The sequence below is a fragment of the Carcharhinus amblyrhynchos genome, chromosome 6 (assembly GCF_965287045.1).
Source record: "Carcharhinus amblyrhynchos chromosome 6, sCarAmb.v2.hapA, whole genome shotgun sequence".
In the NCBI taxonomy this organism is placed as follows: Eukaryota; Metazoa; Chordata; class Chondrichthyes; order Carcharhiniformes; family Carcharhinidae; genus Carcharhinus; species Carcharhinus amblyrhynchos.
The window spans coordinates 74,980,442-74,995,957 of record NC_137329.1 but is presented as its reverse complement, the minus strand read 5'-3'; the positions used below and the strand labels follow the sequence as shown (position 1 = coordinate 74,995,957).

Genomic DNA, 15,516 nt, shown 5'->3' with positions numbered 1-15,516 from the left:
ATCCATCAACCGCCTGGTCTGAATCTCTCCAATCAAGTTTCCACCATTTGCCGCTCTGAAACGGTCCCATTCCGATTCATAAATAGCATCCATTTTCTGTGATTGTGTTTGCGTTTCACCCATCCACTGACTTCTTAGTGCGTCAATGGGTTGACGATGGTTGATGTTTCTTTAAAGATTCCCTGCTTTATTTTATTTTAATTAACAATTAGCATTGTCAAAACTCATGCTTCACTTCTAATTAAATAATTTATTTTCTAAATGCTAACAATTCAAGCAGTTCCAACATTTTTAAAAAATTCACACATGAAGAAACCTTTTGAGAATCTCAACATTTATGCAAAGTAGGAGAATGTTGACAATAAGACACTGGTACACTAACAATATGACCTTGGAAAAAATGCTAACTTCCTACCAAATCTTTTTTATTATAATAAGCTAAAATTGAATTACTGAGGATGCTGGAATCTGAAACAAAGTGCTAGAAAATCTCAGCAGGTCTGATAGCACCTGAGGAGAGGGAACACAGCCAATGTTGAGATACTGGTGGCTCTCTGTTACAGCTGATTTTTTTAAAAATTGTCCTTGGGATATGAGCAACCTTGTGAACACAGTATGCATCGCCCATCTGAAGGCACTTAAGAGCCAACCACATACAGTGCACTCGTCATGAGCAGGCCAGGCTGGGTAGATGCAGCATACTTCCTTCCCTAAGGGATATTTGCTAATCACTCCGACAACTTTCAATTCCACAAATTGGATATATTTTGAAAACTGAAATATTTATCAGGCTCCATCATGGAGCAGGGGAGTGGCACTAACTGAATAGCTCTTCCAAAGGGTCGGCATAGACACAATGGACTGAATGGTCACCTTCCGAGATCGGATTCTATGATATTACCAGATTTGTTATGTGCCAGTCCCTCTCTACGTGAGGAACACTGGGCCATATGGCAACATCCCAGCACAAATCTCCCAGGTCAGTTCAGCATTTATCCAACAAGCCTGCAAGCTTCTGGTGAGGGAAATGCCTTTACAACAGCAGTTCAATTCCAGTCTCAGGCCACCGTCTGTGCGGCGTTTGCACGTTCTCCCCACGCCTGTGTGGGTTTCCTCTGGGTGCTCTGGTTTCCTGCCACAGTCCGGAGATGTGCGGGTGAGGTGGATTGACCATACTAAATTGACCCTAGTATCAGGAGGTTTAGCAGGGTTAATGTTACAGGAATAGGGCCTGGGTGGTATTGTGGACGATGCATACTCAGTGGGCCAAATGGCCTCTTCTGTACAGTAGGGATTCTGTGATTCTAATGTCTGACATCCTTCCCTGGTCTGGCCTACATGTGACTCCAGATGCACAGCAATGTGATTGACTTTCAACTACCCTCTGAAATGATCTAACTCAGTTCAAGAGCAATTAGGGATGGGAAATAAATGCTAGCCCAGCCAGCCACGCCCACATCCCATGAATTAATTTGGAAAAAAAATTCATCACAGCTGCTCCACGTGGTACTATTACCATACTCTTAACCACTCCAAGTACAGAAATATTTCCTGAATTACTTTCTTATGGTACTTAACATTGTGTCACCCTCTTTCTTAGTTCAATACAATCATGCTGCTAAAGGGCTCAGCAGTCTGCAGAAATATACCGGGCACGGAATCAACATTAAGCCTCGCCCTTGCTGATTGCAAGTGCTGTCGCACCGGTTCTCAAGACGCAAATCTACCTCACTGTACCTGGAGTGTATCCACGAGAGAGAGAAAACCACATGAAGCAGCACCACACTCGAGAGATCCCGGAACTCATTCTCCACTCAAGTTTTTTTTTTAACCCTGTCAGATAAATCATCTGCACTATATTAGGAATTTTATTTCATGTTGCACGGAACAGCAATCTTTTTGAAGTTGGCTGTGCTGCTTTATATCAATGACAAAAATAACTCTTTTGTCCCTCCATACTACAACACATTTAATTTTTGCTAAATTCCCAACCAATCGGAACATTTAGCCTATCAAGCCTGAACTGCAGTTCTGTTAGGTTTGGACTGATCTGTACCTCAGCCCCATTTGCTCTACCTCCTTGAATATCCTTACATAAAAATAAAATCTAGTGACTTCCATATTGAACGTTTCAACCCACAGCTAATACTGATGGGGTTTCAGAATGCTACTGTTCTTTGAGTGACAAAGTACTTACTGATAACACCCCTAAATGGCATGGCTCTAATTTTGATTCTATCCTCTTGTTCAGGTTCCCTTCTGAAGTAAAATGGTTTCTCCATATCAACGTCATAGAATCCCTACAGTGCAGAAGGAGGCCATTCAACCCATCAAGTCTGCACCAACTCTCTGACAGAGCATCCCATCCAGGTCCTGACCACATATTTTCCCCACTAATCCACTTAACTTACATATTTTGGGACACCAAGAGGCAATTCAGGTGGTCAATCCACCTAACCTGCACATCTTTGGACTATGGGAGGAAACTGGAGCACCCGGAGGAAACCCATGCAGACACAGGAAGAATGTACAAATTCAACACAGTCACCCGAGACCGGAATTGAACCCGAGTCCCTGGCACTGAGAGGTAGCTAACACTGCTTTACTGAACTTTTACTGAATCCATTTAAAATTGTAAGCACTTCCATTAAATCACTCCTTAAGCTTGCATATGTAAAAGGGCACAAGCCAAGTTTATTCAGCCTGTCCTTGTGATATAACCCTTCAATTAATGTCTTCACACATTCATTTTATCACTCCTGGGAAGCTGAGTGATTCTCTCCCTCCCTCCCATTCTGTAAGGAAACACTCAGTCTCTGTTCAAACTGCTCCACCCCACTCTCAACAGGAGAAACAATTCATCCATACACAGAAATCACAGATACGTGTCCACTCCCTGGAATGTTCAGCACGACTAAGGTGATATACCATCCAAAATCAGCTGTAAAGATGTACTCTTCAGGGAGTACATGACAAAAAGAGACTCGATATCTGACGCTGAATTTCTGAGAACAATGGATAAACAGGAGTAATTATAGACAGCAATTGATGTTGGTCTCCAGTGACAATATAAAACATGAGGAAAACTGCTACAGTTTAAAATCTGATGGAGGCTCTACACCCAAACCTTCAACCTATCTATTTTCTCTAAGTGTTGTACATTTCTAACACTGGGGTTTTAAATTTCATACTTTTGGTGTTTATAGTTTTTTGGGGAGTCGCGTGCTGTGTTGTTGCTGAAGCATTCTCTATCTAGCATAGATAGAAACAAAGTGTACCAAGTTTCACATTTAAGTGGCTCACGTTGGTAAAACATTTTACACAAAATTGCAATTAAAATTACACAAACGCAGCAATGTTTCAATCACTAGCTTTGCAGATGTTGCAACATTCCATTGTGGTCACACACACGGCAAATGTACTCCTGAATACAGAAAACAGACATAGTTACAAGCAAGAGATTCAGCAAATTACTGTTGGTCAGAAAAAAAATACCGTGCCTTGTGTTTCATTAGGACCAGCTCCACAATACAAGGATTTGACCAGTGCACAATATAAAGGACAGACACACCTTCATTTAGTGAAAACACGACTGGAGATACGATACCAGACTATTGGCACAATTATCTTATTCAGGGAGCTGGCAGCAAACATTCAAAATGATAGAAGTAGGCCATTCAGCCCCTCAAGCCTACTCTGTCATTCAGTAAGATCATGGTTGATCTGTTTGTGTTGAGTTTCACATTCCCCATTTACCCCAGGTAACCTTAGATTCTTGTTGGGCAAGGGAATCAATCTACAAGTAACAGCAAAATACAGTGCATGCTGGAAATCTGAAATAAAAACAGAAACTGCTGGATAAACCCAGCATGGCTAGCAGCATCTTTGAAGATAGAAATAAAGTAAATGTTTTGAGTCCATAATGACCCTTTTTCAGAATTTATCGCTGCCTTATTACTCAGTAACTCTGCCTTCATCACCTTCCGAGGCAGTGTTCCAAGGTCACACAACCCTCAGAGAAAAAAAATCCCTCATCTCTGTCCAAAAGGGCGACCCCTAATTTTAAAACAGTGCCCGCTGGTTTTGGACTCACTCACAAGAAGGAACGTTCTTTCCACATCCACCAAAGTTAGGATCCCAAATCCTTCAATCAAGTCACCCCTCACTCTCCTAAACTCTACTGGAAGCAATTCCAGCCTTTCCAACCTATCCTTGTAAGACAACCTGCCCATTCCAGGTATCAATCCACCAAATCTCCTAGAATAGAATCCCTACAGTGCAGGAGGCTGTTCGGCCCATCGAGTCTGCACCGATACCAATCCCACCCTGTCCTATCCCCACATAGCTACCAGACTAATCCCTCTAACCTATGACATCCCAGGACACTCAGGGTTAATTTAGCATGTCCATTCCACCTAACCCTCACATCTTTGGATGTGGGAGGAAACCACAGCACTTGGAGGTTACTCATGCAGACACAGGGAGAATGTGTAAACTCCACACAGACAGTGACCCAAGCCAGGAATTGAACCCAGGTCCCTGGAGCTGTGAGGCAGCAGTGCTAACCACTGTGCCACCATGCTGCCCCACAGTGAACCAGAGTGGTATTGTAACTGGACTAGAAATCCAGAGATCCAGGATAGCGGTGGTAGGACTGGAGGGTCTCGATGACATTACTGTTACTAGAGAGGTGGTGCTCAACAGACTGGAGGGGCTGATTGTGGACAAGTCCCCAGGACCGGATGGAATGCATCCGAGGGTTCTGAAAGAAATGGCGGAGGTGATAGTGGATGCCTTGGTGGTTATTTTCCAGACGTCGCTGGATTCTGGGGAAGTGCCAGAAGATTGGAAAGCGGCTAATGTTACGCCGTTGTTTAAGAAGGGTGCCAGGCAAAAGGCGGGGAATTATAGGTCGGTTAGTTTAACGTCTGTTGTAGGTAAAATGTTAGAATCCGTCATCAAGGAGGAAATAGCGAGGCATCTTGAGGGGAATTTCTTGATAGAGCAGACGCAGCACGGTTTCGTTAAGGGGAAGTCGTGTCTGACAAATTTACTTGAGTTCTATGAGGATGTGTCTAGGGCGGTGGATAGAGGAGAGCCGGTGGATGTGGTCTTTCTTGATTTTCAGAAGGCGTTTGACAAGGTACCTCACAAGAGGTTATTGCAGAAGGTAAGGGGGCATGGAGTTGGGGGTAGGGTGTTAGCGTGGATAGAGGACTGATTGTCAAATAGGAGGCAGAGAGTGGGGGTCAATGGGTGCTATTCGGATTGGCGGTTGGTGACTAGTGGAGTGCCTCAGGGGTTGGTGCTGGGGCCTCAGCTATTTACCATTTATATAGATGATCTGGAGGAGGGAACCGAGTGTAGGGTGTCGAAATTTGCTGATGACACCAAGATTGGTGGAAAGGCAAATTGTGTGGAGGGTGGGGGGAGTCTGCAGAAGGATCTAGATAGGCTGGGCTAATGGGCCAGGAACTGGCAAATGGAATTTAATGTTGGCAAGTGTGAGGTGGTCCACTTTGGTAGGAATAATGGTAGGAAGGATTATTACTTACGTGGAGAAAAACTGCAGCAGGCAGCGGTGCAGAGGGACCTCAGGGTCCTTGTGCATGAGTCGCAAAAACCCAGCTTGCAGGTGCAGCAGGTGGTCAGGAAGGCGAATGGGATGCTGGCCTTCATAGCGAGAGGGATTGAATATAAAAGCAGGGAGGTCTTGCTGCAGCTGTATAGGGCATTGGTGAGGCCGCAGCTGGAGTACTGTGTGCAGTTTTGGGCGCCGTACTTACGCAAGGATATTTTGGCCTTGGAGGGAGTGCAGAGGAGGTTTACTAGGCTGATACCGGAGTTGAGGGGGTTGAGCTATGAGGAGAGGCTGAATAAACTAGGCTTGTACTCGTTAGAGTTTAGAAGAATGAGGGGAGACCTCATTGAGACGTATAAGATGATGAATGGGATGGATAGGATAGAGGTGGAGAGACTCTTCCCGCTCAGAAAGGACAGTAGGACTAGGGGGCACAGCCTCAAGATAAAGGGGGGGCGGTTTAGAACGGAGTTGAGGAAGAACTTCTTCACTCAAAGGGTGGTGAATCTCTGGAATTCTCTGCCTGTTGAAGTGGTGGAGGCTGCCTTGCTAAATATTTTTAAGAAGAGGGTTGATGGGTTTTTGATGAGAGAGGGGATTAAGGGTTATGGGGAGAGGGCAGGAATGTGGAACTGAGCCACGACAGATCAGCCATGATCTTATTGAATGGCAGGGCAGGCTCGAAGGGCCAAATGGCCTACTCCTGCTCCTATTTCTTATGTTCTTATGTTCTTATAGCAGATGGTGAAATATGAATTCAAATAAAAATGTGGAACTAAAATTCTAATGACAACCCTTAAACTATCATTGATTGTTGTTAAAAACCCATCCGGTTCAGTAATTTCCTTTAAGGATGGAGATCTGCCATCCTTACACGTGACTTCAGATCCACAACAATGTAGCTGATCTTAGAAATGGCTTAGCAAGCGACTCAGTTCAAGGGGAGTTGGGGATGAGCAATAAATGCTGTCCCAACCAGATACACCCACATGCCATGAAAGAATTTTAAAAATCGTCTATAATTTTTCACCACTTTCCTTTTCAGAGCAATAAATGCATTGACTGGTATTAATGTACTGTCCCATAGGTACTGAAAGTTCTCAAACTAAACTGGTCTATTTTCCCATGCAAAAATGGGCCAGATTTAGGAGTCTGCCAGCAATGCTACGAGTTACCTTAGCCAAGTTTGACTGCTTGAATAATGATGTGGCCGAGACAGAGGGTGGAAACCTTAGCCCATATTCCAACACACGCAACCACTCCCTCCTGCATCCTAAGTTACCCGAGCAAAGGCAAGGCTTGTTGTAACTCACAGACTGTTGGCTAATTGAGAGACACACTGCCTTTAACAGTTGGCCCACTTGGGAGACTACTAGGAGTCTTACTACAGACACTAGAGAATACTGAAGCTGGCTTATCATTTGCAGCATTAGCAAATACATTTTCTTGAAACAATTCACTAGAGATGCTATATATGTATAATTGTGTACATGCATACGCACACAGACAATAGTATGGCAAACTAGCTTCTACCAACATGGGTTAAAACATCTGCTTTTAATCACCAACCAAGGTTTGCACGGCTGCTTTTGAGCAATAGAAAACAATAATTAACAAGGTGATTAGTGCAATCAAACTGTCTCATTGCTGCTTAACATTTTTCATTTCTCCAGCTCCCTCCCAAGGACACAGCAAGGATTCCCACCACCCACCTTCCCCCCACCCGCCACTCTCTTTTTCTCTCTCTTTCTCTCTCCCAAAAAGCAAGTGGAGCATTATCCAAAAATAAACCTTCATTGATGAAAGTACAGGGGGGTCCAATTGTTTTAAAACAACACTACAGTCACACATGGAATAATAATTTGTCATAAACTGACTAGATTAATTTCAAAAGGAAAAGTCATGGGTGAGGGCTTAAGGAATATTGATTTTAATTGGATGAAGTTACACTACAAAAATATTGCAAAAAATGATTTGGACTTTGAATCTGCAGTTTGTTTATTTTTAGCTTAAAGCTAATAAAAATTGGAAGGGGGAAAAGAAATCTTCAACCTACTTTACAGCAAATGTTTTATGCAACAGCTTGATCTTCTGTACTGACCCTACAGTCTGAGCTCAGTATTTGAGGACTGATAGAAGGAATGTATTGCTGCCAAGTTTGGTTGCATACATTCCTGGAGGAATCATGAAAAGACCTCCAACAACCCTGAAAGTAAAAATAGCCCTTTGCTCTTACCCATTTCAAACACTCCTAGAATGAATAAACAAAAGGATTTTTTTTAATGTGCTATTTTTAATGCCCCCTTAACTTTTCACAGCAATATCAATCTTTTAACTCAGTCCTACTTGCTGATGTTTTTAATTTAATTTGAATTTATGTTTGAATATAAAATTCTCATCCTTGTCTTCAAATCAAGTCCTTGTGTTTGTGCAGCCCCATAACCGAAAGTTATCGGCACTCCTCCAAGGCTGACATCCCTGAGTTTCAGTTGGGCAACCATGCCTTCAGCTGCCTGGATCCCGAGTTCTGGAATACATTTTCCAAACCTCTCCACTCCTTGCAAGCATCCCTTTAAATCTGCCATTTGCGACCAAACAATTTGGTTGCCTGTCCTAATATGTCCTTAGGTGGTCTGGGTGTCAAATGTGATCTGGTTACACTCCCGTACATGCCTTGGAATATTTCCCTACCATCCCAGAAAGGAAAAAAACATTTCATACTAGCATTTTTACTTCCCCGTTTTAACAGTGTCCCAATTTTAAATATACAAGCCTAGCCCACACCAACATTCTTGTCCACCCATCCCACAGTTTCACTGTTAGACAAGACCAGTTCAGACCAGTGTTCTTATTTGCCCGTTTTACTGGTTATTTTTCTGCTGGGATGTGAAAGATGCTATATCAATGCAAGTTGCTTATTGTTGGAGGGTGCTGAGCCAAAGTAGCAGAGTTGGGGAGTAAGAAAGCACTGACCTGAAGGTGAGGATGCAGAGAGGTCGGTAGGATTTGTGGCTGCTGTTGTCCCCCATGCTCTTGCCCCAGAAGTCGTTACGGAAGATGTTGGGGAGGGGGGTGGGGGTTCTCAGGTCCGGGTTATTCACGATCGCCCACACATCATCGTGCACCAGCTCCCCGCTCAGCCCGTTGCAGTAAGCGGCAGCGCACAGAGCGGCGCACAGCCCATGCACCAGGCAAAGGGGAGGCAGCGAGCGGCGGGGAGAGTTCGCAGCCCCGCCCGGGGGCTCCCTGTCCTCCGCTCGCACCCTCATCCCTCACCGGGCATCGCATCCTCGGCAGCCCCGGCCAGGAGGACGCAGCTCCCGCAACCCAGCGCTCGCCGGCCCAGGGAAACTGCGGCCGCCCACCCAAAACGTACGCGATCCGGGCGGGGCCAGGCTGAGCACAGACTGGATCACCCTGGATAGGGAGGGGAGGGGAGGGGAGGGGGAGGATAGGGAGGGGAGGGGAGGGGGAGGATGGGGAGGGGAGGGGGAGGATAGGGAGGGGAGGGGAGGGGGAGGATAGGGAGGGGAGGGGAGGGGGAGGATAGGGAGGGGAGGGGAGGGGGAGGATAGGGAGGGGAGGGGAGGGGGAGGATAGGGAGGGGAGGGGAGGGGGAGGATAGGGAGGGGAGGGGAGGGGGAGGATAGGGAGGGGAGGGGGAGGATAGGGAGGGGAGGGGAGGGGGAGGATAGGGAGGGGAGGGGAGGGGGAGGATAGGGAGGGGAGGGGGAGGATAGGGAGGGGAGGGGAGGGGGAGGATAGGGAGGGGAGGGGAGGGGGAGGATAGGGAGGGGGAGGATAGGGAGGGGAGGGGAGGGGGAGGATAGGGAGGGGAGGGGAGGGGGAGGATAGGGAGGGGAGGGGAGGGGGAGGATAGGGAGGGGAGGGGGAGGATAGGGAGGGGAGGGGAGGGGGAGGATAGGGAGGGGAGGGGAGGGGAGGGGAGGGGGAGGATAGGGAGGGGAGGGGAGGGGGAGGGGAGGGGAGGGGAGGGGAGGGGGAGGGGAGGGGAGGGGAGGGGGAGGGGGAGGATAGGGAGGGGAGGGGGAGGATAGGGAGGGGAGGGGGAGGATAGGGAGGGGAGGGGGAGGATAGGGAGGGGAGGGGGAGGATAGGGAGGGGAGGGGGAGGGGGAGGGGGAGGATAGGGAGGGGGAGGGGAGGATAGGGAGGGGAGGGGGAGGACAGGGAGGGGAGGGGGAGGACAGGGAGGGGAGGGGGAGGACAGGGAGGGGAGGGGGAGGACAGGGAGGGGAGGGGGAGGACAGTGAGGGGAGGGGGAGGACAGTGAGGGGAGGGGGGAGAGCAGGAGGCGGGGGGAGGGGGGAGAGCAGGAGAGGGGGAGGAGAGGAGAGAGCAGGAGAGGGGGAGGAGAGGAGGGGAGGGGGAGGAGGGGAGGGGAGGGGGAGGAGGGGAGGGGAGGGGGAGGATAGTGAGGGGAGGGGGGAGAGCAGGAGGCGGGGGGAGGGGGAGAGCGGGGGGAGGGGGGAGAGCAGGAGAGGGGGAGGAGAGGAGGGGAGGAGAGGAGGGAGGAGGGGAGGAGAGGAGGGAGGAGGGGAGGAGAGGAGGGAGGAGGGGAGGAGAGGAGGGGGGAGGGGGAGGAGAGGAGGGGGAGGGGAGGATAGTGAGGGAGGGTAGTGAGGGGAGGGGGAGGATAGTGAGGGGGGAGGGTAGGGATGGGGAGGGGGGATGGGGAGGGGGGAGGGGGAGGGTAGGGATGGGGAGGGGGGAGGGGGATGGGGAGGGGGGAGGGGGAGGGGGGATGGGGAGGGGAGGGGGGAGGGGGAGGAGAGGAGGGGGAGGGGAGGATAGTGAGGGAGGGTAGTGAGGGGAGGGGGAGGATAGTGAGGGGGGAGGGTAGGGATGGGGAGGGGGGAGGGGGAGGGGGGATGGGGAGGGGAGATGGGGAGGGGAGATGGGGAGGGGATAGGGAGGGGAGGGGGATAGGGAGGGGAGGGGGATAGTGAGAATGAGGTGAGAATTTGGGGAGGGGGGAGAGGGCAATGGGGGAGGGGGAATGAGGGGGAGGGGGCAATGGGAGGGTGGGTGGAACAAGGGAATGGGGGAATGAGTGAAAAGGGGGAATGAGGGGGGCATCTATCCTGATGCAGCATTTCAATTGCAGATTCTTTTCAAACTGAACTCAATTTGCCACCATGCATCATTTACGTTTAACCTTATTTATTAATGTCACAAGTAGGCTTAAATCAACACTGCAATGAAGTTACTTTGAAAAGTCCCTAGTCACCGCACTCCAGCACCTGTTCAGTTATACTAGGAAGAATTTAGCATGGCAAATCCACCTAACCAGCATGTCTTTCAGACTATGGGAGGAATCTGGAGCACTCAGAGGAAACCCACACAGACCTGTGGAGAATGTGCAGACTCCGCACAGATTCCCAAGGTGGGAATCGATCCCAAGTCCCTGGCACTGTGAGGCAGCAGTGCTAACCACTGTGCCACTATAATCTATTAATAAAATCACTACTTTTTATTGGAGTTAGAATAGCTCATTTTAGCCAGTTGTTGATCACAGAGACTCCAATCCTTGTGTGTTCACCCACATACAGCAGGCGTCAATGGACTGGGAGAGCAAGAGTCCAGCTCTCAAGCCAGAGAAGGAAGTTATTAAACTTTGCCAGAGAGTTGGGGCAGAGCCCACTGGTGGACAACAGCTGCCACTGCGTGGTACTAAAAACACTTTGGCACTGCAGCCAAACCAGACACATGTTCCTTCAGCCACAACAACAGCGTGTTGCCTGTGACAGAGAATAAACAATTGGGATACATTGACAAGTGAAAAGAAACCATCTAGGCTGCATCAGTTACGGGCAGCTCAGAGGAGAATGCGTAATGGACACTGGATTACGAGGCTGTTTGTTTTCCACGACCCACTGATAACTTGATGTTTTGATCATATCAACTTGCAAACTAATCACTAATGATGGAAAATGTAGTGTTGCCATAAAGCTACTGATTCCTGCCACGACTGAGACTGACTATAACTCCTGCAGGAGCAAGTCTGCCGAGTAAAATGCTTGATCGTTTTTCTAGTACCAAAATCTTCCACTGAAGGCTTTCTCTTCCATGCAAACATCAGTGATGATGAGGATAGACAAATGTAATGATCAAAGGACCTCCGGCAGTCACTCATCCCACTGAGGTTGTACCGCACTGTCCGAGGTGCTGCCTTTTGGATGAGATGTTACGCTGAGGTCCAGTCTGTCCTCCCGGGCAGACGGGAAAGATTCCATTGTGCTCTTTGAGAAAGAGCCAAGGTAGTTCCTCACAGCGCCCTGGCCAAAACCTGTCCCTCAATCAATTCCTAAAACAGATGTTTGGCTGATTAAAAGGAAGTTGATAAAACACATGGAAGTAGCTATGCTGGCAGGCCTGACATTTTCCAGCATTTGCTGTTTATATTATGGAAAGTTCTGCTGATAAATTTCAAAGAAGGGTGGGAGGAGGTTTGTGTGCAGCATAAACACAGGCGTCAACCAGTTGGTGCCACAAGGTTTGTATAATACTGGTGAAATGTCTACAATTTATTTCGCTGCTGTTTGTGAATTCTTGTGCCCAAATTGGCAGCTGCGTTTCTTACTTTACAACAATGATTACATCTCACAAGTAAACCATGAGCGGTGAAGTGCTTCGGAGGCACTATCTAAATGGGAATCTTCAGTTCTTTCACAAACTACAATGTTAATACATGCCACATTGTCAATGTGTGAAGGAAATATGCTATAACGTGAACTGGAGCAAGATTTATCTTTTTGAAGAAGATTCTGTGGCCTATTCACAGTCTCAGGTAAGATTATAATAGGCTAGCAACTGGTTTCAACGCAGCTGGATGAGAGAAAGGAACATTGGTCCTGATTTAACCATTTTGATTCGAAGTGCTAAGATCTGACTTTGAGACCTGTTCTCCGGTGCCCCCATACGCGCTCTGCCTGAAAAAAAATCAGCGATTCTGAACCGTACTGCAGAAGCTGTGAGCAGGGCTTAATGCACCAGAAACTCTGCTGCTCCGATCAGCGCCTCCAGCTACGCACACAGAGAAAAAAATTGAAAATCATTCGCCTGCCACATCACTCCCGGGCTGAATAATGCCTCTCCCCAGACCTGATGTGGAGATGCTGGTGTTGGACTGGGGTAAACACAGTAAGAAGTCTCACAACACCAGGTTAGAGTCCAACCAGTTTATTTGATAGTAATCCCATAAGCTTTCAGAAATGGTGTGTGACCTTATATGCCCTTCTCTGATCAGAACCTTCCACACACCTGATGATGGAACACCGTTTCCGAAAGCTTGTGGGATTACTATCAAATAAACTGGTTGGACTCAAACCTGGTGTTGTGAGACTTCTTACTGTGTTGTCCCCAGATCCCACAGACATTGCCCCACCTCCACAACATAATTGAACCCTTATCCCCCCATTACCCAGACTGATCCCTTCCCCCCAACTAATTGCATGCAGAGTGGCAGTGATGCACCCCTCCCAGTATTCCCCACCAAAGACCTATCTGATCCACCTCCCTCCCCCACACCACTGAGCCATCTGACCCACCTCCCTCCACCCACCAGCAAAGACATGCCCCCTCACCTCACCTCCAATCTGAGTCAGAGAGCTGCCGGAAGCTCTGAACTTACCTACTCAGAAGTTGGAGCACCCAAATCGGACCTTTGTGGACCGTGTCTGCTTTGGGCCGAATCTGGATGGGCAAACATGGTGGTGAAGGGGGAAGTGCTGGTAAGTTTGGGTGTGCAGCCCATTAAGTCAATTTAACTGCATTTAAATTGACGTTGTGCCCATTTCGAGTGCGATGCCAATGGCAGCCATTTTGGGCCTTTGACAAAGTGGGGGAAGGGCATGTAGGTGGTCATGGATCACGCTACTCAAATCACGCCTGACTTTACCTAGTTTTCGCACCCAAAAATGGGCACAACCTGATGGTAAAAATCAGGCCCATTATCTGGCTATTCGGTAAACCTTGCTGTTCAGCATTTTGGATTGAACCTGGCTTTTTGCTTTCATCAATGAATAGATGGCCACCATCTAGGGTTACGCATGAAGAGAGGTCAATGGGTGTGGTAGGCAAGTGGTTCCAAGAGACAGCAGCTCAAGGCAAGTCAGCACGTTTGGGTGAAAAATGAAAAAGACAATGTTTTCTCCATTCAAGAGGTAATAAGAACTAGGAGTAGCCATTTGGCCCCTTGAGCCTCATCACTATTCAATAAGATCATGGCTGATCTTTTTGTGCACTCAGCTCCACTTACCCGCCCGCTCACCATAACACTTAATTCCTTTACTGTTCAAAAATGTATCTCATCTTGCCTTAAAAACATTCAATGTTGTTAAGGCAAGTGAAGACTCAACCGCTTCACTGGGCAGGGAATTCCACAGATTCACAACCCATTGTGTGAAGAAGTTCCTCCTCAACTCAGTCCTAAATCTGCTTCCCCTTATTTTGAGGCTATGCTCCCTAGTTCTAGTTTCACTAGTTGTGGAAACAACTTCCTGTCTTCTACCTTGTCTATTCCTTCATAATCTTAAATGTTTCTACAAGATCTCCCCTCATTCTTCTGAACTACAATGCGTATAGTCCCAGTCTACTCAGTCTCTCCTCATAAGGCAACCCTCTCAACTCCGGAATCAATCTAGTGAATCTCTCTGCACCCCCTCCAGTGCCAGTATATCCTTTCTCAAGTAAGACCAAAACTGTACACAGTACTCCAGGTGTGGCCTCACCAGCACCTTATACAGCTGCAACATTATCTCACTGTTTTTAAACTCCATCCCTCCAGCAATGAAGGACAAAATTCCATTTGCCTTCTTAATTACCTGCTGCACCTACAAACCAACTCCTTGAGATTCCTGCACAAGAACCCAGGTTCCTCTGCACAGCAGCATGCTGCAATTTTTTACCATTTAAACAATAGTCCATTTTGCTGTTTTCCTACCAAAATGGATGACCTCACATTTACCAACATTGTACGCCATCTGCCAGACTTTCACTCACTCACTTAGACTATAAATGTCCCTTTGCAGACTTTCAGCATCCTCTGCACACTTTGCTTTGCCACCCATCTTAGTGTCATCTGTGAATTTTCACACACTACACTTGGTCCCCAACTCCAAATCATCTATGTAAATCATAAACAATTGCAGTCCCAACACTGATCCCTGAGACACAGCACTGGGCATTGATCACCAATCAGAAAAACACTCATTTACCCCCCACTCTTTGCTTTCTGTTAGTTAACCAATCCTCTATCCATGCTAATACATTACTTGTAACATTATGCTTATGTAGCATTCTTTGGTGCGGCACCTTGTCAAATGCCTTCTGGAAATCCAGATACAACACATCCACAGGTTCCCCATTGTTCACTGCACATGTTCTCAAAGAATTCCACCAAATTAGTCAAACATGACCTTCCCTTCATAAATCCAATGGGACAATTTATATCCAGATGTCTCGCCACTTCTTCCTTGATGATCAATTCAAACATTTTCCCTACTACAGAAGTTAAGCTAACCAGCCTATAGTTACCTGCCTTTTGTTTACCTCCTTTTTTAAACAATGGCGTCACGATTGTTATTTTCCAATCTGCAGGAACCACCCCAGAGTCCAGCGAATTTTGGTAAATTACCACTAGTGCATTTGCTATTTCTCCCACCATCTCTTTTAGTACCCTGGGATGCATTCTATCAGGACCAGGAGACTTGTCAACCTTTAGCCCCATTAGCTTGCCCAACACTACTTCTTTCGTGATAATGATAGTTTCTAGGTTCTCACCTGCCATAGCCTTCCTGTCATCAATTTTTGGCATGTTATTTGTGTCTTCCACTGAAGACTGACACAAAATATCTGTTCACTGCCTCAGCCATTTTCTCATTTCCAGTTATTACATCCCCCTTCTCACTCCCA

At 47.4% G+C, this 15,516-nt stretch overlaps 1 protein-coding gene across 1 annotated transcript in view; it reads right to left on the bottom strand.

The window, feature by feature from the left end:
• The window catches only part of tmtc1 (transmembrane O-mannosyltransferase targeting cadherins 1), a 177,065-nt gene extending 168,138 nt beyond the window's left edge, over positions 1–8,927 (bottom strand). The window contains exon 1 of the mRNA XM_080190684.1: positions 8,555–8,927. Within this exon, the coding sequence (XP_080046810.1) occupies positions 8,555–8,850 (296 nt within the window). The 5' untranslated portion in view covers positions 8,851–8,927. The remainder of the gene's footprint in view (positions 1–8,554) is intronic.
• Positions 8,928–15,516: the final 6,589 nt, after the last annotated feature.